This window comes from Haemorhous mexicanus, chromosome 5 (assembly GCF_027477595.1).
Source record: "Haemorhous mexicanus isolate bHaeMex1 chromosome 5, bHaeMex1.pri, whole genome shotgun sequence".
NCBI classification, from domain to species: domain Eukaryota; kingdom Metazoa; phylum Chordata; class Aves; order Passeriformes; family Fringillidae; genus Haemorhous; species Haemorhous mexicanus.
This window is the reverse complement of record NC_082345.1, coordinates 46,545,173-46,568,420: the sequence shown is the minus strand read 5'-3', so window position 1 is coordinate 46,568,420 and position 23,248 is coordinate 46,545,173. Positions and strand designations below refer to the sequence as shown.

Here is a 23,248-nt window from a genome sequence, read left to right as displayed (position 1 = left end):
ATACTGTCTTCAAGAGCCTGTTCAGTATTATAATAACGATGACCAAGTGAATACTGTTGAAGGTATTCAAGGTCTGCTGTGATTGCCTCACAATCAATTCACCTCTTTTGTACCAGTAAAATGTTGAAGCAATACAATAAAATTATTTTGGTTCTACAAAATGTGTGCCAAGGGGCCAGTCAAACAGTTTGCTAATAATAACGCATAAATGACTGTGAGCAAGCATTTCTGAGAGCCAGAATCCTCTAACTAAAGAAAAAAAAAAAAGGCAACATAAAAAGAAGAAGCTCTCAGCCAGCCACTGAATGAGTTGCAGGCTCATCAGATTCCAGCTCTGGCAAGCTGACAGTAACTCAGATACCAGTTTATTTTAAACTTTACATCATTCATGAGGGAGACCACAAGTGACCTTTCAAATATAAATGAAAAGCATGCAAGTGACCTCCTGATTTCTTCTCTTACTCTTATTTTTAGAAGAGCCATAACATTTCACTGCTTCCTCTTTTCACACTCAATGAGAAGACTGCTGTTGTCTGCACTTAGCCTTAGTTGTGGAATCAGTCTTTGTGTAGTAAACTATAGAGTTTAATTGGAGAGATACAGGCAATAGCTACAAAAAGATTATTCCCTCTTGGACAGAAGATTTGATTCTACTGGAGGTGCATACCCCACTCCCCAGGCAGTAGCATAAGAGTGCAGGATGAGCTACTTGTGTCAGATTTTCCATAATGGGAAAGCTCTAGATAATATTTAGCATCCAGTGACTGAAAACTAAAAATAAGTTCATTGCTATTTCACATTGATGTGTCAAATCTGTGTTTTGATCTTTTTGACATGAGTTCCAGATTTTTCTTTCTGTTTGAAGCCAGGAGTGATTTTGGAATGATGCCTGCCACTTAGGGGAATGATGTGTCTCCATTCCCCAATTTCCAGAAATAGAAGTGAGCTTATTCTTAGTAGATGCATCCTGATGGGCATAGTGCAGGTGCAGTCTAGTGCAGGGGCAAATTTCAGGTATCATTATCCCATACAAGGAGGAGATGGAGAGGAACATCACCTTGCCATGTGCCTGCTGAAGAGTACCTAGGAGAATGTGATTTCCTTGGTCCCCTTAGGCTGTCAGTGGCATGAAAGTCCTTCACATACAAATTAACATTTCTCTCTGTATGGTTCTGCTGGGACCCCAAGCTGAATCCAGCCTGTGCACTTGTCTTATAAAGTTATTAAAAAAAAATAAAAAAAATATATATAAAATTGTGAACACATTATCAGAATGTATTCACAATTATATATATATATATATATATATATATATATATATATAATTGTGAACACATTTTTGTATATATATATATGTATACACCACACCTCCTATTTAGCAAATAGGAGGTGTGGTGTATACATTTCTCATAGATATTTTAAACATGGCAAAAGTAAATAGAATTTGTAATTGTCTTCACTAACCAGACTGACTTTCAAGGAGGAAGGATCAGTAATTGTTCCCTATGACACAGGTTGGGCAGAAATGCAGGGTTTCTAAATGTGATTACTGAGACATGAGAGGCACATGCCCTAATTTCAATGCTGAAAAACAGAATTTTCTGCATTCTTTTTTCATTAGAAGGGGCAATGCCCCTTTTCCTATTGAGTAACTCATGTCAGGGGTATTCAGGAACAGCAGAAACTCTCCTGCTTTGAGGATTCCCATTGTCCCTGGTGCCTTTATGTGGGAAAGGAGTCTCCCAGGAGCAGGCTGGACATCTGAGTAGAGGTAGCAGCAGAGCCTTGAATTCAGCTTTCATCTGCACCACTTCGGTATGATCTTTCAAAGTGGCCAGCTGTGCAGAGCTTTTTAGGCTCACTTATGTACATGATAAATAATATTTTCTTTTTCTGTGACATTGATGTAATGTCTGTCTACTATGAAGCTCACTTTTGTTTAATAGTAAAGCAAAAAAGAAATTAAATCTGCGCAAGATTCAGGTAAAGTCAAACATGCTAAGCAAATAATGAAAAAAATAATTAGGGAAGTGAGGGAGAGAGGAGATGAGGCAAGATGAAGAAAAACATTCCTAGAGAGTCACAACAGCAACAATATTTCATTTTAACTTCCTTGAGTAAAAGGCCTAAATATTGAGAGACTGCAGTTTCACATAAGAAAACCTCACAAATATCCTAGCTCTTTTGCTAATAGATGTAAGTGACAAAAAATATGGATCTTAATTCACACCTGACAGTGTAATGTGCTAGAGGTACAGAAAAGGAAGAAGGAACTGAAAACTAATATTTTATAAGGAATGTTTGTGGAGTTCCTGATCTGAGGAATTCGGGGCTTAGTACCACGTTCAATTTTGTGTCACTTTCATGCAGCAAATAAAAAAGTATTTACAAACATTTTTCTCCATGCCTACCACTTTGCTTCATGTTACCCTTGATAGGTTCCAGCTGAGATGAGTTTGAAGTGGTTTGGGGCTTCTATTCCCTGAGCCTTATCTCTGTGGCAGCCAAAGGTGGAGCAATTTTTATCTAAATTAGAGGTCACTTTTGTATGACTTGTCTAAATTCAGAGAGTCAAACAGGAGTGCTGCTCTGTTGGGTGTGCCTAGAGATTTCCATCTCTTAGGCTGCAGATAAAAAGCAAACTTCTCTGGAGACTGTGTTTCTGCTTGCCTTGCTGGGCACAGGGCAGAGCAGTGATCGGGGGCTCTGCAGAGGTCAGGGCCACGCCGCTGTGCCAAGAGCTGAGCCAGGCAGCCTGTGTGTACCCAGAGCTTATCAGAATGCCACAATGGCTATCAAAATCAATCAGAGCTTGGCCAAGGCTCATATAAGGTTTTGTACAACAAATTAATCACTGCATTGTAATGAATAACACTGGTGAATATTGCACTCTGCAGCATTTTGCAGAATATTGTCCCTGTGGCTACAGAAGTGGTTGACAACCCCAAAGCTCCATTCACTTTGTTTTCCTACCCCTATGCCCTCCTAGCAGGAGATGGAGGATGCCAAATTACTAACTATTTCAACAAACCTATTTTATAATGGCATCACCAAAACAAATGATACAAAATGAGCTTTCATGTGTTAAAATCTTCACAAGACTTATTTCAGTTTTGGGCTGAAGTTTCCAAATGCTGAAAAATTTCTTCAGAAAACAAAAAGGTCAGGTTCCCTACTTTGATAACTCAGGAATATGTTTATAATGTTTATAGAGTCAAAAATTTAATAGCTGTGTCTTCTTTTGATCTCCTGAAAATCTGTGGGTTTGCACTTCACATTTTTCACTCAATTACAAAATTCAGAGAAATCTCTGAAAATCTAAGTATGAATCTGTTTCAAATAGTTAGCTTCCACCAATGCACAAATATCTTGCAATGACATGATATTAAGCACTGCTTATTAATCTTAATTTGCTTTTCTAGAAATAGCACATAATTCATTTGTATTATGTACACTATATAATTCTGTCCAAAAGGATTATCTACTACATACTGATTGAAAGAGACCACAAACTAGACTAAACTATCATAGCCACTGTATTTAGTAGTAACTTAAGAAAAAACTGAATTTTCAATCATTTGATGCTATTTTATTTACAAAAGTAACCAGGACATATAATATATTGCAAAAACTAAGCTTACTAGGAAAACTCTGGCTGGAAAAATTGTGTTATAATAATCAGGGAAACTGAAAAAAGTAATATTTCCATGGCAAATTTCCTTTGGAGCTGGTGTATAATGAAGAAAAAATTTCATTACTAATAAAGCAAAAGGATGGGTAGGTTGCAGGTATAACATAAAAAATACTCTTTCAAGGTAACTGTATAAAAAGCTAGCGAACTATTAGGTCAGCAAGGAGAAGGGGAGGAGCAGAAAATATTGTAATTGAAAAATGTTTTAATTTTTCCAATATATGCTTGTTTTACCTCCTTTGTTTTTACGTGAATAATGAATTTAATAATAAAAATAGTGTACAGAAATATGCATTACTATTCTTTATCTAGCATATTTAGCTCTCCTTACTTGGAGAGCTGTTTAACTAGCTGCCGTGTTCACTCGAGACCACTAGAAGGTGCTCCTCTGTTGAAAGATACTTAGTTCTGTCTGAATTGCTGTTAAAAGCTAATTTTCCTCTGATAATGGTGGTTCTGGCCAATTGTTTACACAGACTGTAATTGCAGCCGCTAGCCCTGCTATAAACCAGCTGGACCTCGTCTGCTATAACCATTATCACAGCATGAAAATAACAGATATGGTATCACTCATTCTCTGATAAATCAAAATCCCATCTGAGCAGGGCTCTAGTTAGTTCTGCTGGCAGGTGAGGTATGGAAATTGTGGTGGAACTAACAAACCACACACTTTGTAAAGTTAGGAATCACAGAATCGTTTTGGTTGGAAAAGACTTTTATGATAATTGAGTCCAATCATACACCTAACACCACCAAAACCCATTCCTGGAGTAAATTAGGGCAGAATGCATCCCTAATGAGAGTTTGTGCACTTGTCTGAAGTCTGAAGAGCCCAACATAAAAAGCAAACAAACAAAAACAAATAAAAAACTCCAAACAAAACTATGACAAAGATGCAGTCACTTGTTAGAAGTACAACTGCTAAACCTAAGACTGGTCCAAGTCTGGCAGAATAATAATAAGCCTTCCCATGTAAGATCTGTGCAGATTGCAGCACACAGTAAGTCTGACAGAGGACTGGATTAACTGATTGTATCCTTTTCAGGTGCTCAGACAGGTGTTGATCTGGATTCATACACAGGTGCCAGCTGAGAAGTGTATAGCTTACAGAAAAGCAGTTTTCACTGAGTCTGGAAAGGCTCAGGTCTATGTGCATAGCCCTGTACATAGCCCTGTGCATAGCCCACTGCGAGCTAGAGAGTATCTTTTTTGTCCCTGGGATGTGCTTCCTCTTGGTCCCACAAAAGCAGCTTTCCACTTTGTTTTGGATTGGAAACACAGACATGCTCAGTAACCCCTGGGGTGCCTGTTTGTCCAATGTGAGATCTAGTCACAGTCTCCATAATAGGCAGCAGAGTTGCAAATATTTATTGAAGACAAAAAATAAACCTCATGCTTAATCTGCGTTGTTTTCTGACTTAAAATTCTTTATAAGTGTTTATTTTAAATGCCTGTGTAGTAGATACATTGTAAGCAATTCTATTTACTATTAAAAATAAGCTTGTGAATTGGCTTCAGAAGAAAAGAACAAACAGTATAGAAAAAGCCTGATTATTTTGACAAGTTGTTGCAGAGCATCAGTAAACTGGTATTGAAGAACAGAGATTTCAGCACTTCCCTTCAGAGTTCAGCATCAACATTACATAGGCTATAAACACTGCTACATTTCTTTTATCTGCTGGGAGGTTTGGATTCCAAAGAATTCAGAGAAGGAAAATGTAGTTTCTGCAGGCATGACATATATAATGCTTAAACATTTTGGCTCTGAAATTTATAAAAAAAAGGAGGATCATGAAATTGCTTACATAGGTTTGGCAGTTAAAAATGCTAAAAATTCTAAAATAATAAAGAGTGCAAAAATATAATTAAATACTTACATGCCCTTTAACTAACTGGTTTTTTTCATTATGCAGTGAGGCCATTTAAAAAGAGAATTATTTTTTCCTGTTAGTTTTGTGACCTGGGATTGGGTCACAGAGTTAAAAAATCTCAGGAACAAATGCATTAGCATTTTCTGTTGCTAATGCAGGGGTTTCAGTTACTTCCCCATTAAAAATGTTCTAAAACATTACAGGAAATCAATATCTATTTTTACAGGTTTCCTTTTATCTGCATCAGCACAATTGTCTAAACCTGAAGTAATAAAATCAGTAATAGTAAAGTCTAAAATTAAAATTATGGGCTAAATCTCTATAATGGAAATTGAGAGGTGCAGAAAAAGTCAGAATTAAGCCTGCCTACACATTAATTCTGGCACAGCTTTAGGTCTTCCCAGATTATCTGCAATTTACAACTCTTCTGAATCAGCAGCCTGAAGTATTGCTTCTAGGTGGTAGCAGTGACATGAATGTAAAGCAGAGGTGTGGTACCTTCAGGACCTCCCTGCCATGTCTGATATGGCAGATGGCACTGACCATCACCACCCACCTCTTTCTTGCCTTTGGGTAATCCATTAAGAGAAGAAGGTATCAGCTCTTTCCTTGCAGCAGGAAAGGTCCATCCTCCTCTTCTTGTTTTGGTATTAAAAGATGAATGTGCATTCTTTTGAACAATTCTATTCTTTTATTCTTTGAGAAATAGCAAGAAATCTTTAAAGGCTATGTGGCATTTCTAAAATGGCATTTCTTTCTCTAAGGAAGGCAGAGTGCTGTGCATTTCACCTGTGTGCACTCACCTGCACTCTTTAGTTCAGATTAGGCCCTTGAGACCACCCAAAACAGGTAAGACAGGCTGCACAAGAAGCCCAGTGGAAAGACATCTGGCTACAGACATCAGTCTTCTGACCAATGTTGGCTGAACTGGTGGGAAACCTGAGATCTCTTTGTCTCCCTTTGTCTTAGCACACAGCATTCTGTGTGAGGACATCAGTTTTCCAGCTGGGTCAGTGGCTGAGACCTTGACTGTTGCCTTTTGTGACATTAGGCTGCGTTTTACCTTAGACTGCAAAAGCTGAGAGCTGCAGTGCTCCCTGCTTAGGGTTCACCTTTCCCAGCTGGAGGAAGTCCCATCTGTGCTGAGTCATGTGAAGTGGAAGGGATCAAGCTGCTAAGTGCCAAGCTGAAGTCCTGAAAAGAGAGCTTGGGAGGGCTGGAGGTTTGATAGATCCCTGCAGGAGGCCAGCACATCCCATCATCTCTTGATTGCAGGCTCCAGGAGACTTGGCCCCTCAGAGTCTTGGATGTCTCTTAGAGCAGGAGCAGAGGAGTTACATTTCTTTATGAGGCAGATGATGGACTTAGCCATATCACCTGCCTCTGCTGTGGTTCCTCCAGCTGCAGAATCAGTCTAGGCATATTTTTTCTCGTGTCTAAAGAGATTTGACTTCCACAGGTTAAAGCAATGTACAATAGTAAAGCATTTTAATAGCATTGTGGTATTGTTTGTTATAGTTTTTTGCCAAGTGAGGCGATTCTGAGCCATGGCAAAAAAACCTTTGATACCGGAATACACTCATTTATGTATATCAAAGAGAAAGCCCAACTTTTAGGAACATCTGAACATTTTTATTTAAAAAAGTAAGCTCCTGTCTTAATAACTAAACATTTCAGTAGTTTCTCTGTGAGATGAAAGTATTACAAAGAAAAATAGAGAATATAACGACTGCTTTCCTTAGCAACTTTGGGAAATTTGTAGCAAAGTTTATCTCTTCAACGTAGAGATTTTTGCTTTAAAAGTTGTTGCTTACAAAACCATGTTGAATGTACATTAATAAATGAGAAAGTTGTTTCTCTGACCATATCTGAGCATGTTCATAAAAGGTGAAATCTTTCAGGCCATGGTCTATCTTGCTCATTGAATGTACTATGAAGATGTTAGAATATCTAGATAAAGCTACCTAGACCTCACAGTCAGTTTTGTAGGCTAATACATTATTACAATATAATATAGTGTGTTCAAACTCATAATAGTTAGATATTTAACTGCATACCATGTCCTCAGATTTAATCCAAACCAAAATCAGTGAGAAACCAGTATTGCAACATATTTGTCATAGTAGAAGATGTTTACTTTGGCTCTTGGCTGTTTAGTTTATTGTTCATTTATTGTAGCAAAATGGTATAAACGTATAATTTTATTTGTTTCTGTCATTCTATTTCATCTGTCATCCAGGTAATATTATAATAAAACATTTTAGAGCATGTATTTCAAAGTAAAATTACAAGCAAGTAAATATGAACAGATGTCTTGTGCCTTTTATCTCTTACTTTGCAGAAAACCTTTGGTTTCAGTCAGGGCAACATGAGCATTAGATCAGCCTAGTTGAACAAAAATGCTTTTAAAAAGTGTTTAATTGATTATATAACCATTTATAATCATTTATAATAAATGTCTAGAGCCCTTATCAGCTACTAGAGTATATTCACTGCTGAATATCATGAGAACCAGGAATATCTTGGGGTGAGAGATGGAAGGATGTTTTTTTAAAGGTTATGCAGTGCTTTTAGACTCAGCGTGTTGTATGAGATGTCCAGGCTAGGAGAACAGCCAACAGAGGCACTGTGGCACAGATGTGTTTTGTAGCAATGCCCTTATCTGCCTTTTTTCCTTCTGTTCTTCATTATTCAGGATTGGTTGAGACTAATCTTTCTAGAGGCATAAGGTTGTTACTTCTCTCTTTTTCCCCCTTTTTCTCTTATGTGTATGAGCATCTTGGGACCGGTGTTATACATGGCTTTATTGATAGACAATTAATGAGCTTTATAGAACTTGTGGACACAGACAATGGAGGCAGGCAGACATGGAGGCATGTTTCCAGTGGACAATTATATTAAAAAAAGGAATATTTTTCTTTTAAAGTAAGAAAAATTAAAATATTAAGAAATATTAAAGGAAAGAAGCAGTACTTAGAATGAAGTAAGTACACATAGGCATGCAATTTTTCTGTGGGATTTTGTGAGTGTAATAGTACATCCCAACACTTGTAAAGTGTTTCAGATTATCAGAACTGGATTCTTTTCTTATGACAGTTACAGACAGACAATTAAAAAAAAAATCTAGATTTTATATTCATATATTTAGTCAATTCAATTGAAACAGAAAAAGAGACATTGAATACCTATGTAGAATAGAATAATTATATAATACATACAAAGAGAAAATTATATTAAAACTGTGGAAATTAAAGAATTAAGACTGTAAAAAGTATGTGAAAATCTATTTTGTCATCAGTAACTTTGAAAATAAAGTTAATGTGCTCACTGGTACATGGGCTTTCATAATTAAAAAGGTAATGTGTGGAACTTGGCACAAAAACAAGTCAGCAGGTGGCTGATTATTGGAACATGATTATTTTGCCCATACAGTGTGATGGAAGAACACATATTTAATGACTCTTGAAGGTGGATGTTCTGATGACTGTTGTGCTGGTTGAATGACTAAAATATATTGTAGTCTAATTATCTTGGACTGTCCTGAACCTGTGATGCTAAGACCCCGAAGGAGCAGGAGAAGAAGCATTCTGTGTAGTGGCATCTCTTACTCTTCTTGCATTTCAGAGCTTTTTCAGAGCAGACTTCTCCCTGTTGAGGAGTTCAGAGTTTGTGGCAGAACATGGGCTCCCCTGAAGCAGGGCACTAATAACAAACAACTGCAGCTGCCTGGGTTTGGGGGATCCCCTGCTGCCTGGGAGAAGGCTTAGCACAGCTCTCTAATCCACTCTTTGTTTCATGAGCAGATTCACTGTGACTCTGACTATCCTCAGGGGCTTTATCTTACTATTTATTTTTTGTTTGTTTGTTTTTGGAAATGTGCTGCACTTTCCTGGGTTAATGGGGTTCCACTGCCAGTGGAACTCTAGAGCAAGCAGCATTAAAATGAAGTACTTGTAGAAAGCCTCTCTGCTAATGCTCAAGCATTTCAGCTGTAAGCATTCTGACAGTTATTAATTGCACAATCACAATCATGACAGCACTTACAAACTGATGAAGAAATAATTAACAGAAACTATAAGAAGGCTTCTAAACGCTGTCTGCTCTTAATGTTGCTGTATTTTTCTCTCCCAGAATTAAAGGAGCTACTTAGAAATTTTCATAATTTTTTATTCCTTTTTGCATGTACATAGAGATAGAAGTATTATTTCATAATAAATTAGGGTATGACAACAATATTTAAAATGCCAATTCTGTAAAGCTAGGAGCTGCTAGCATTTCTTGTCATGTTAAGTTTTACTCTGCATTTCTTTGTATTCTTGCTTATTCAAGAGATATCTGTACAATATGGGGACCAAATATGAAATGGGTCTGATGACAAAATGCCACATGAGTAGCTGGAGATACAAGTCTTTGTACACTGGTGTTTAAGTCATTGTTCTCAGGGACAGAGTGATGTCCCTTACCCTTCCTGTCAGACAACAGCAGTACTAGCATTTGGGATGGCATTTTATACTTTTAATTCTTTGATAGAATGTCTTATTTGCTATAGTAAAAATGATCGGGTCAAGGCAACTGTTGATGCTGCAGATGATCTCTGTGACTTTGTAAATGGCACTTAATGTGCCCATGTTCCCACAGGGTGGTTGACAGTTAATTCTGTAAATTAGTATCACCATCATCATCACATGGTAAGGTATGAAAGAAACAGCAAACACAATCATAGCAGCTGAAATCAGTAACAGAGGCCTAACAAGTCTGTTCCTTCTTTGCTGACGTTTACTGAACTGCAGTAATGCTTTGAGAGTCAACATGTAGCATGTAAAGATGACTGTGGCTGGAATTAGGAATCTCAGTATGATTTTGGAGAGTGTGAATGGCACGGCAAATTGTAAAGGTTCTTCAGTGCTATCCAGATAATTTGTGATGCTGTGCTCTCTTCTAGCTGCAACTGTGTAGTAGATCTCAGGCGCCGATGCAATCGCTATGATGATCCAGACCCCGATGGTGCAAAGCACAGCCTTTTCTTTGTCCCACCATGTTAATGAACTGATGGGATGAACAGCACCTATGTATCTGTCAAAGCTGATGAGTGTCAGGAAATACACACTTCCATAGATATTAATACTAAAAAATAGTCCTATGATCTGATAAAACGCTTGACTGAAAAAGACAGCAAACCTCTGGATATTGTAATATACTGAAAAAGGTGCCATGAGAGTCCAAGTAAAGTCACACAGTGCCAAATTAAAGAGAAATATAGTATTGGTAGTCCATGTCTTCATGCAGTAAACATAGTGTCGTAGTGCAAGTATATTGCCTAGAAATCCTGTTAATAAAGTGAAAAGGCAAACCAGAATCAGCAAATAACAGTACCACTCCAGCTTAGGATTTCTGTTGCAGATGAAAATAGCGCATGTACCATTCATCATCTGTCCACGGAGTACGCCTGAAGGGAAAAGAGAGACCAACAGCCTTTAAAATAAAACCAGAGTTGGATACATTGCATTTAAAACTCAAAAATTATAAGTTAAATTCAGTGTGTATGAACTGGCAATAGAATTCAGAACACAGTATAATGTAGAAACTCTCTCCTCTATCTGAAGGAAATGTAAACTCCAAGTAGGTTACACAGCTTACCCTACAACACCCACACGAGCAGATCTTCGTGAACTTATATGGGAAGCTTTATGTACTTTCCTCTCTGCTATTTACTGTAGTGTACAATGGATGTGAGAAAAATTGTGTGCGCTCTCAAGTGAGAGCAGTGTCCCTTGGCCACTAATCTATCTTTGGAAAAAGCAGAGGAGGTGACAGAAGGACAGTAATTGCCCATGTTCATTCCATCATTGCTTTGATTGCCTTGAGCATCCATATGGGGCCTAGGGGCAAGCTTCATGTGGGCAGCTGTGCACTGAGCTGTGGTGACTGGAAACAGCATCAAAACAAATTAGGATGAAATTCTGCTTGTAGTGAAGGCCACAGAAACTTTTCAATCTAAAGTGCTAGACAAAGTTCTTTTTTTGACTTTTTTCTTTGATTTTCTTCTGTAAATATTTGTCCCAGGATTAAAAGATTGTGCCGTGGTAGGGTTAGAAAATATTCTTTTCATCTAACATTATGGCCTACTTTGTATCAATTCCCATTATGGAAAATGTGGAATATAGATCTGCGGTGTATTTTTCAAAGCAAGTTTTTACTGCTTATTAAGTCTTCTGCTTAATTCTAATGATTTTTTTTTTCTTCTAATAAAACCAAAGGCTGGAATATTCTGTCAGAATGAGCTGTCACCAATTGCAGTTTGTTATGTTCCCAGAAAATTTCCAAATGATGCCAAACTGTGAGGTCTGTCCAAGTAGAAGCTTTTTATGAGGATCATCCAAACAGCAATTTATAAATCAGAGTCCACTACAGTGCCTGCTAGGATGCAAGAATAAAATATTCATCAGTACAGGCCATACTTTGAGTGGAAGAAAGAACCTTTTCATTGAAAATTTTGAAACATCTTCAACCATTGAGTTGGCAATAGTGGATTTTTTCTCTAATGTAATGCTTTGATTTTGTGTCAAGCTTAATACAATAAGACTTTTCCAAAGGTATGTTCACATACATGAGTCAAACTACAACAAACAGAAGCTAGAGTGAAGACCTGCTAAATAAATATTGCATTATTGTGCTTTGCAAATTTATAGTCCACTCAGTTACCTGACAAAAAGCTGGTTTAGACTGTACGCAACAAAATTAGGAAGAAAAGTGGTTTCTCTAGAAGCTCAGCAACAAAGGCAGTCAAATGACTTTCCAGGAAATGATGTAGATAGAAAACCATCTGTTCTACTCACAGTGTATTTCACAGGTGGAGAGTGTTTGTTCTATAAATGTATTTTTTAAAGTATTGAAGCACTGGACTTTAACCTAAGGTAGCTATACTTTCCCTGCTCCTTAGGCTTTGTGAATATAAAAAATTACACAAACTGTGTGATTGTTGTCTTCTGACATTTATAAGATATCCCTGTAAATTCTTTAAAACGTGAAAGATAGTTAAGTAACTTTTTCTCATGATATGTTCAATTAAAAGTAGTTTGAATAGGTATAGAAATTCATATTTTCCTAAAATCCTCTTGGCTAGAGTTTGTGTGTTCTTGGAATTAAATGGCATTTCCCTCTGCCTTCCTATTCAGTGCTTACAAATGGCAGTATAAGTAAGTCCTAAACTGGCTACAAACAGTATGGCCACAGCTGCACCAGGGAATTGTAATGCCAGGTTCCCAATCTTATTGAGCTTCTGGCCAAGGGCTATAGGTAGGTCTGAATGGAGGGAGGCAAACAGCTGTGCCCCCTGCTCTGCTTTGCTCCAAGTTGGCCAGATAAAGTCTGGATGTGCAGCCTTGTAACCACATTGGGGCAGTCACAGACTTGAACGAAACAAAACCCCCATCTCCTTCATCACCTTCAGTTTGCTGGGCTCCACTCAGGGCTGAGCTGTATGAAGTTGGTTTTGTAGCTGAAGGGGATGGAGCTGCCCAGCTGTGTAAGGTGCATTTGGAGCTCAGAGGGTCATTAGAAAATAAGTCTGTTTGTGTAGGCATTTCCCACATGTCTACCTTGCTTGGGATTCCTGTTTAAATTTTCTGAAATATTTTTGCTGTCTCCTGCTAATTCTTTGTACTGTAGTAGAGCTTAGACCATAAAAAAGATTTGGTTCTTGAAGCTGTGCTCTGCAACTGAAGTGAGTGACTTAGAGGGTGGACACAGGGGAACAGGTGCAGAGATAAAAAGAACCTTTCTTGAGATAATTTAATAAGCAAGAGGAAAACACAAGGAGTTTGACCCCCAGCTTGGTGCTACTCCAGGATCTCCTGGTCTTCCATTAGCAGAATTTAAAGCCTATACAATCACAGATGAAGGCTGACTGCATGCAGGAAGACAGGCAGCGTGCCCTGCTCTATGCTGAAGCCATTGGAGCTACCCTGTGGCCAGAAGATACGGACTGTAATGATTTTCAGAAGTGACATTTTTTTATATCAGACAATAGCAATTTCTGTCTACTGTCTTAGCACCAACAGCATAACTAAAGCTACAGGATATGACTAGATTGTCATCACAGTTTGAATCCAAAATTTTGCATCTGTATTTTAAGAAAACTTTATTTTTCTGAACATTACAGCATTCACTGCTAAGTCCATGTGTTCTCAAGCAAAGCCAGCCAACACACATATATGCATATTGTATTGGGATGGGATGAGCAACTGCACCATGGCATTATAGTGTGCATGTGTTGTTAGTGCTGACTAAAATCAGACTTGCCAAACTTTGATGAAAGTAGAATTGGCTTTCAAGGTTAAAAAATACTTCCCATTTATTGAGGTTAATTTTTCAGCTGAACAGTTTCAGTCAAAGATGAAGATGACCTGGAGCACTAAGTAGGCAGAAAGAGCAATCCCTTGATGGTGCACCCGGAATTAAAGGAATATATCTGATTCAATGAAGAGCTTGGTATTAGAATATTACAAATATGCCCAGGAAATGGTTGAAGTTTATGGTTTCCATCACTCATAATTAAGAAACCATGCTAAATGCATGAGTTACAACTTACTGTTTCTCTTGTTTCTGCTTCTGCAGTTTAATGAGTGCAACTGTCTTATGAGCTGTGGATCTAAAGATACTGGAAAAACTTTAGCTTTTAAAAAAGTGGCCTGTTTGACTCAATTTTTTGTATCTGCCTATTGAGTTGTCTTTTCTCTTGGACTGGAAAAAAAATATTGGTTGTTTACTGCCTAGTTTGTTGCAGGACCCCAAATGCTGACATCTCTGCTAGCCTGTGTGTTCCCCTAGTACTGTTGATGTGCTCTCCAAAGCCTTGGAGGTGATAAAAAGGCCTGTTTCCAGTAAGAAGTTACATTTTGAGAAAACTTCTGGTGGAGCTAGGAAACATTATGATAGGACATTCTTGATTTTTGTATATAGGTAATTCACAGTTTATCACTGGTGGTCATTCATACGGCATTTAACTTGCATTTGCAAAGGTCCATTAGACTTAATACATTTATTTGGGGTTTTTAAGTATATAATTTTTAATGTGTAAATATATCCTAATAACCATGTTCTTCTCTGTCATACCTGTTGGAGTTTATTTTACATTTTTAACAAGTTTATAACAAGCAACTAATTTTCCCTTAAGTAAAAAAAACCAAACAAACAAAAACAAAAAAAAAGAAAGCTATGATGAGTCAAAAGTTTATTTTTGTAATATTATTCCTTATCTATTCTCTTTTCCCCTTGCTACTTTTTGTTTGCTATTCTTTATACTAAAAGCCCTGGAACTGTTTTATTTTTCTGGAATTACTCTGAGAATTTTGTTGGGCTGTTTTGAATTGTATTTTAATCTAGTACAAGTCTATTCCAGTTACTAGATAGGTTTTCCAAATTTCTGACCATTCACACCCCATAATATTTCTGTTGTGTGTGTTTTCAAAGTGAAACCTTTTAGCTCATTTTATAAAAACAAAGCATTATACAGACTTCTAGTTTCTGTTATAAAAATAATAAGCATTATTTGCAATTTTTGCTTTAACAACTTACCTGTTAGGCAGTCATCTGATCACCCATTTTTATTTCAACTGAATTGATGTGAAAGGATATATAAAGCAATGTGAGCATTATGTGGATCATTTAACATATTTTATTTAAGTGCATTTAGCGTGTTATACTTACTGGTACGATGGGAACAATAAGTAACATCTGCAACATTTGTATGCAATTAGGGAAGAAGATTGTGCTAATATTCAATTCCTTTCATTTTTACATATCAGTGTTGTGATTAAAGTACTATTTCTTTCATTAAAAAATTATGCTGATGAACCCTGCTTGAGAGTCAATGAAGTCATTTATGGCAAACACAAGCTACAGTAGAAGGAAAGTTAAAGTGGAAGAATTTCCCTACTGAAGACAGTATTTGTGAAAATATTATTTTAAGAATATGATATTTATACATATTAGTAGGTATTAATCAGTGTGTAATAACTAAATAGGAAAAAGCATTGCTTTGGAGGGTACAGGTGCAATGAATATTTATTAAATCATTCCTCTTACCTGTTTTAGAAAAGTTGGAGTTATCTGTATTACAGAAGTCTAGATTCCAGGCTGTGTTCTTTCTCTCCATTGATCTGGACCTCCTGAAATCACAACTCTATTTTGCGAGTACTGCTTATTATCCAGGGGGTTGGTAGTATTCCATATGCAATGGCAGCTGTTCAGAGAGCAGGTATCAAACTGGAAGGGAAATATCTTTTATCATTAAGCCCCTCCTCTCAGTAAGTCAGGATAATATGCCATTGCCATAGCAGCCTCTGCTTGCTCTTTGGGAAAGGACAGACTTATGGGACATCCTCAGTCTAGCCAAGCCTGGAGCTGCCATGGTTTCCAGCAGTGAAAATGTAGAAGAGTACAGGGGCTTGGGGCATGTACTGCTGGCCTACTACTGGACTGGTCTGTGGACCTGTGTTGCTCTTGTCCCATTGCAGAGCTTCATTCAGTGCCCCTCTACTTACCTGTCACTTCTCTGGCCTCATGGTTCCCACATTGTTCCAAAGTCTCAGCTTTTTCAAGGAACTCTCATCTTCCAGCTGCTTAATCCCGAGCTCAAATCCTACCTCTTCAGCCCATAGCCCCTGTCTGCTCCAGGTCCTCAAGTCTTCTTCCCCCAAACCTGCACTTCCATCTTCAGCAGCAATGCCAGTCCTGGAATCTTCCTGCCTGCCTGAAGGAGCATTTCAAATTTTTCATTATTTTCTCCCACTTTATAGCTTCCCTCTGTGTCCAGCCCTAATCAATGCTAAATGTAGACTTGGTAGTTCACCAACCAGCTGAGAGAAATTGCCTCCATCCCAGACCATTTCACATCACAGTCTGCTATATCACTTCTCTAGACACTTCCTGTCCAGCTCCTCATATGCCTTCTGTTCTCCCTGTTTTCTCATCTTCTAGCACCAGGCTGCTCTCTGTCCTTGGCAGATGCTGTCCTTCACCTTGCTGCTTGAATTATCCCTCATCTTTCTTTACCCCCTCTTGGCTTCTGCTGTGGCACTCTCAGCCTTGCAAAAGCAAATTCCTGTCTGTGCTGGTGAGGTTTTCAATAGTCTAAACACTTCTCCAAAGGCAGAGATGACAGAGAAAAAAAGCAAGCCCAGGAAAAATATGTTTGCGGCCAAAATACCATAAAAGTTTCACCTAACACCAGTGGCAAGAGTAAGCAGAGCTTCTTTTCCAGTGGCAAGGCCCACCAGTATTGTTTGAAAAAAGGTGTTCCTTGCAGAATAAAGTATAACACCATATCATATGATTAAAGTGATTAGGTCTAAGAAGAACATTCAGTGCAAGATTCTACACAGACTCATAATTTGATTAGCAAATTAAATTAAGGAAGCAAATAATATTTGTCAGTGGATATACCTCAAATACTTCTTACTGTTTTAGACATGGAAAGCTGTCTTGAACATGAAAAAGGAAAATTATATATGAATCAGTAACCTGTTTTAGCACTTGAAATGCATTGTTATGGCCCGGAGTCTTTCTCATAATCTCTTAATTAATACTGAAATTGTTATTGCAATTATCCTTTGTTGCAATTTTTTTCCCAGAGTTGGATTGCAAGTAAATTGTAATTTTGTAGCAATATCTGTTCATGCTGAACTACTGAAGGGTACTTTGCACAATGCTAAGTACGTCCTCCTTGCACACAGTGGAATAATTTGCTATTGGAAGAAATACAGTTTAGTAATTTATTTTGGTTTTGTTATGATGCAAACATGTATTTACTGACTGACTAAAATACGCCTTCTCATAATTTTTGTACCATAGGTCAGTTGCTCCGTCTGAAAATGTTTCGGGAGGACCATGGGTCTTGGATGACAATGTTCTTCAGTACCATCCTCTTCCTCTTCATATTTTCTCACATTTATAACCTGTTCCTCATTATGGCAGGGAATATGAGGTAGGTTCAGGAGTTTATTTTTGTCCCTTTTGCTCTAGAACATACTTCACTGTAAACTTTTTTATTCCTCTTCTTTCTGAACTTAGGTAGAATAGTAATTTAATTAGTTAATTAGCCCAGAGGATTAAAGTATTGGTTATAAAAAATGGTGTCCTAGACTAATGATAGCAACTGTTAAATCATAGTACTTATGAATATTATGGTTTTTTTAAAACAAATAAAATTGTAGCTAAACAAATTTGATTTGAAGTTAGGACTGAGTGATCTACAAGATTAACCATTACCACTGTGCCTGGGGAGGAAGTTAAGAGTTAAAAGTAATTGAAACATCTCAATTTGAAGAAGCTCATGGATATTAAATGGGTAGTATAGTTCTGTTTTGGTTATGTACAATAATATTTGCTGATCCAATTTTTTTAGAATATTCTTAATTTTTTTTCCCACAAGGTCATCCGACAGAGCAAAATTGTGTTTGGCTGAGAGATGAACAGCCATCTATTATATATGTATTGATTTTAAATTAACCTCTTTGTATAAATTTCCTGTCTTAAGACCTGCTTTCTCCTATTATGTCGACACTTTCATGTGTCGATTTTCCTGAGAAAATCTATGTTATTAGTCATCTAATATGTACAAAATGATTTCATTGGACAAAAAACCCACAGCAACGTTGTTTACGAAAAGCAAGATAGCATCTAAAGACTTCCCGGCAAGGAATAAAAAATCCAAAGAACTTAAGAGTTGAAGAACAATGCAAGTAATTAAATTCCTTGTTCCTAGCAGAATATCAGAGCCATACCAACAGACTGATGATGAGTAATGGGCTCTGGTGTGGTGTGTTACAGATCTTAAGCATGTCAACAAAAATGTGCAGTTTTCAAAGTCCTGCAAACAATGTGACATAAAGCGAAAGGTGAGTAGGAGGCAGATTGCCTGTCACTGAGTGAGCATAAGCACAGACCAGCTGGGATAATCATGAGATTGTGACAGGAAAACAATGTATTGGTTTGAGGCAGGCAGGTAAAGCAGCAGACTCATTGACTGTTTTATGAAACAATCACACTAATGACGTGGTAAATATGAGCACTCAATAACAGGTGGGCTAATTTAGGATGAGGAGGCAGGGAGCATTGCAGGTTTCTGGCTTCCCTATTTACGTAGTCATACTATTATTGGCATCATGTTAAGATTTATATTTGGTTTTTCTAATGTTCTATAAACTAAAACCAGCTAGCTGTTAGACAAAGCATTAAGAATCTTGAAAGCCTGACTCATGTCTGGAAATCAGATTTCATTTGTCCTTCCACATTCTTGCTTCCTGTCTCTGTTGCAAGCTTCCATTAGCTTGTAACAGAGCTAAGAGGCTGTGTGGCCATCAGCATCCACATCCATGGAAATAGTACTAAAATAGCTGTGTCAGACAATGTGCCCTCTTGCTTTCTGTGGGGTGAAGCCTCTCCTTTCCTGGGGCTTATGCCCCAGCTCTGGATGTGTTGTGATTCTTTTGGGAGGTTCACCATAATGCGCTCATGGAATTGCATGGCTCTTTTCAAAGTGGACTGAGGGCTCTTTACAGAACTTAAATCATCAGTAAAACAGAGCTCTTGGATCAGTCCTCTCAAAGCTGGGGTAGAACAATGTGCAGTACTTTTGAAAAGTCGGTTTCTACAACAAACATCATCAAAGCCAACTGCTCCATGGAGTGAATTTTTTTTTCCTGGGTAAAAGTAATCCTGATGAAAGCTGTTTGCTTCATGGTTTGTACTTCTGTGCAAAAGAACAGCTCTGTCTATATCTTTTACCACAGTGCCTTGCTGAAATGATTGTCACCAGAGAGCCTGGTTTCCAGGATGAAGGTCAGAGTTTGCATGTATGAAGGTTAGGGTGTTTGTAGAGACAAACTGACCTTTGAGCCTGCGGGCTCCTCGGAAGCACAGGCATCCCAGATTACACATCGCTCAATACAAGGGCTATGAAAGCCTTCCTGTCTACAAGACTAAGCGAAAAACATTCTTTTTTTCTGCCTTTTTTTTTGTTTTCTCCTTGCAATGTCTCTGGATCACCTTTCCCTGGGTTCTGGCAGCAGAGGGATTCTGACAAGTTTCTTTATGTCAGATGTTTGGTCTCAATGAAAATCCCTTTCTGGCACACAAGTAGGAAAGTCATACATCCTGCATTATGCCAGCATGGATGACTACAGTAAAAGCCCTTTTGAGGGCTTGAGAAACCTGTGATTGAAAGCTCTGTCATATAACCATATCTAAAAAAGGTGCATTTTACAGTTGCCAAAATTTGGGTTTTTTTTTTTTTAAAGTATTTTTAAAAGACACTTCACATGTGTCTTAGTGCAGCAAACCTAAAATAGTGTGACTATATCCCTTAAAAAATGTGGCAGTAGGGACTTGAATTTTCAGGGAAGAGCACAAGCTGAAAATTGTGTTCAGTTTTGGGCCCCTCACTACAGGAAAGTCATTGAGGTGCTGGAGCATGGCCAGAGAAGGGCAATGAGACTGGAGAAGGGAGTCATAAGAGAAGTGGCTCAGGGTGCTGGGGTTTGTATATTCTGTAATAAAGGAGACTTAGGGGAGGCCCTGTCACCATCTACAATGACCTGAATGGAAGCTGTAGTGAGGAGGGGTCCATCTCTTCTCCTGGACATCTACTGACAGGTTGAGAGGGAAAGGCCTCCAATTGTGCCAGGGTGGTGTGTGTTGGATATTGGGAAAAAAGATACTTCACAGAAAGGGTCGTTGAGCATTGGAGCAGACTGTCCAGGGAAGTGGTGGAATCACAGTCTCTGGAAGTGCTCAGAGGAGGTGTGGCTCTTGGGCTTTAGAGGTAAACACACTGGTTCTCAGTAAACAGTTGCCTTTGATGACCATGGAGGTCTTTTCCAGTGTTAACAATTCTATAATTATATGAACAAGTTGTTGGTATTTGTATTACATTGTACAGCTGTCTGCTGGGTGAAAGCATGACTATTTGAAATAAAAATGTTGTGACCGATTTGAATGAGTCTCTTTAAATTTAAAATCACTATTTTTCTTTTTCAGTGATGTTTCCTTTTAGGTACTTCATAGTGTAGTGCACTTCACAGTGTAGGGCACTGATCCACTGATCACTAGTGTAAGGTCCCTGTTCTTGTAGTCAGAACTGAATATCTGGTGACTATATCTGTTACCAAAATGCCATTCAATACTTTTTTAAAAAGCGAGGGACTTGGGTGTTCATTTATTATCTTAGGTCATTTAGATTCTTGAAATTAAGCAGTGATTTTGAGCTGTGTAACAGATGAGGAACATGGGTTATTTATTGAAGACTGTATTTGAGACATAAATGAAAGAAGGAAACTTTTATTTTTCTGTATCAAAAAGTGTCTTGCGGCAAGGCCACGTGGTGGCAGCAAAGGGCTCAGTTTAAGAAGCGAAATCCCCTGAAAGTATACGGGGATCCTCGCTATCAAACTTTTTTTCTGGGTTTTTCTGTGCCACAAGCAAATTCAGAGCCCTTTATTCTTTGTTCCTTTCTTTAAAGGAATTTCAAGTCTGGAAATGTCCCGTATTTTTATCATTTATATGTGATTGTTGTGCCCTTGGCATACTGAGGTGTTCCAAGTCTGTACCTACTCACATTGAAGTTTTCCCAACTGTATTGCTTGAAGTAGGGGATATATCACCAAAAGGAAACCCATTTTCTCCTTTGGGTGCCCACACCAGTAAATAATGCTTTGATGTTTAACATCACAACACGGTGATGTACTTTTCATATGATGTCCAAAAATCAAAGTTGTGACTGCTTGTGTCACAAATGTCAGCTGTCTTGTCCTAGGTGGAGATTTTCAGTTGTCCAAAGGATGTTCAGGTGCATCATGATTCAACACTGTAAACTGTCACTGAAATAACAGAGAAACCCATTTTCTCTTCAGCTGCAAATTGTCACATCACTGTAGCAATAATACAAATTGTTGGGGTTGACTTCTTTGAGTGTTGCATGTGTCAGGAGAGGGTTTGGTGTAAATTTATTACCTGTGCTGTCAAAAGGTTTTGGTCGTTCTTATGAAGCACTAGGAGAGAGCACATATTTTTTGGTGTAGTTATATCTTCTCTTACTGCTCATTTCTTTTGCAGAAAAAGTGTGAAATTTCAATACATTTTTCATTACTTGCAGAAATTCCTTAGGAATAACAATGCAACTTTAATTAATTTTAGTTAGAGTGATTTAGTGGATTTGGACCCAAGTACAATCTGCAGCTGACAAATGCCTGTACAGAGGGCTTGCATTTTGTTTGACAAGCTGAAACAAGGAAACAGCTATTTAACAATAATAGCTTTCTATTAAACTATTCTAAACTTTCTATTTCTACTTTACCCTTATCCAAATTAGTTACTGCCCCTTTTCCTTTTTCCCCAAGACACAGATTATCGTGTCCCTGGAAATGTGTATTTACTCAAAGCTTAAAAGCCACATGTTGTTCAGGATTCTGTGCTTTAGTTTGTTTGATTGCTCATTAGAGTCAAGGATTAGTCATCATTAGCATAATTTTAGAACAAGGTTTAGGGACAACAAAGATTTGGTCTGTTTTCCTAGCCATGGTTACTATTCTACAGACCTGTGAGGCCCACAGTGGATCTATATTGGGCCTCCAGTAAACTTTCATAGCTCTGTCTACCTGGCCATATGTTTTGTGGGCTTTATTTTGATGTGTCCTCTGTGTATATTTGGTGTAGCAGCGTATTTATACTGTAGTCATGCTCAATATTTGGCAAAGATTATAGAATTATGCTGTGAGCTTCAGAAAGCTCAAGCTTCTGTGAACTGCTAGAAGGAAAGGTTCCAAATCTGCAAGGCCTCTATGCTGTTCTCAGACATTAATCCTTTGGGGCCATCATTCTTTCTCAAAATGTGCGTGGCAAACCGGAACTCCCTTAGAATGTTTGTAGCTTCTAAACAGCAAAAGCTGTGACAGGTTTACATTATGTAAAAGTATATAGAAGCAGAAAGTTTATCATTTATTATTGTATTGTGGTTATACAAATTATGGGTGTAAAATATTGCTCTAAGAATGCAGTCTGTAAGAAGTTTACAAGTTAGCCTTTTATTGCAGGTTGTCCTCCCAGCTGGCATCCTAAGGCACAGGTGTCTAGTGAGATCACAGCAGCGATAGAAAACGTATTTTCCGAGTCACTGTGGCTGGAAAGTGTCTTGAGCCAGCTAGTTCATGGTGTTTCATTCTTTATAGCTTAACTTACTCCCAAAAAAACTTACTTACTATTCAAAAAGTACCTCTCCATGCGCTAAATCTGCCATATTGCTTCTGTCTTCGGTGAAGCAGACTTCATCAAACTTTTCTTTCTTCTAAGCCAGGAAATGGCAAAGAATAGAAAATGATTAGTTAAGGTATAATTACAAGATGATGATTCTGAAAACCCAAACCTTTTAATGACCAAGAAACTCATTCCCCAAACCACGCTCTCTGCAGAGAAAGGGCAAGGGAGGTCTTGCACATCACAAAACAGTTGGCATGGAATCATCACGGACCCCAGGGAGGGTGGTATCCCAGGACACCAAAGAGCTCTCTTGTCCTGAACTATCCCAGCACTACCTGCTGGTTGTTGGTATCAAAGGCTGCCAAAACTCCTGTGGCATAATTGACTCTCTTGTAAGGCAGGTCAGTCAGGGTGAGAGCAATGTTAATCACTT

General features: G+C 38.0%; 2 protein-coding genes across 7 annotated transcripts in view; one reads left to right on the top strand and one right to left on the bottom strand.

Moving 5' to 3' along the window:
• Positions 1-23,248, top strand: part of TMEM117 (transmembrane protein 117) — a 179,474-nt gene that overhangs the window by 9,075 nt on the left and 147,151 nt on the right. For 5 of the 6 annotated variants that reach the window (XM_059847049.1, XM_059847048.1, XM_059847047.1 and 2 more), the window contains exon 3: positions 17,416-17,548. In XM_059847049.1, the coding sequence (XP_059703032.1) occupies positions 17,416-17,548 (133 nt within the window). Of the gene's footprint in view, positions 1-17,414; positions 17,549-23,248 lie in introns of those variants that run through there. The other variant, XM_059847052.1, reaches the window with a different exon arrangement.
• On the bottom strand, positions 10,050-15,718 carry LOC132327668 (P2Y purinoceptor 1-like). The gene is made up of 2 exons (XM_059847054.1): positions 15,649-15,718; positions 10,050-11,008 (listed from the first exon to the last, which is right to left on the bottom strand). Exons 1-2 carry the CDS (start codon positions 15,716-15,718, stop codon positions 10,050-10,052), a joined length of 1,029 nt encoding a protein of 342 aa, XP_059703037.1.

Excerpts from the sequence above, each read along its gene's own strand:
- LOC132327668 (XM_059847054.1), bottom strand. The coding sequence starts at position 15,718 with ATGGAGAGAAAGAACACAGCCTGGAATCTAGACTTCTGTAATACAGAT. Across the intron at positions 11,009-15,648 it reads CTCCAACTTTTCTAAAACAG|GCGTACTCCGTGGACAGATG; the intron begins GTAAGAGGAATG and ends TTTTCCCTTCAG.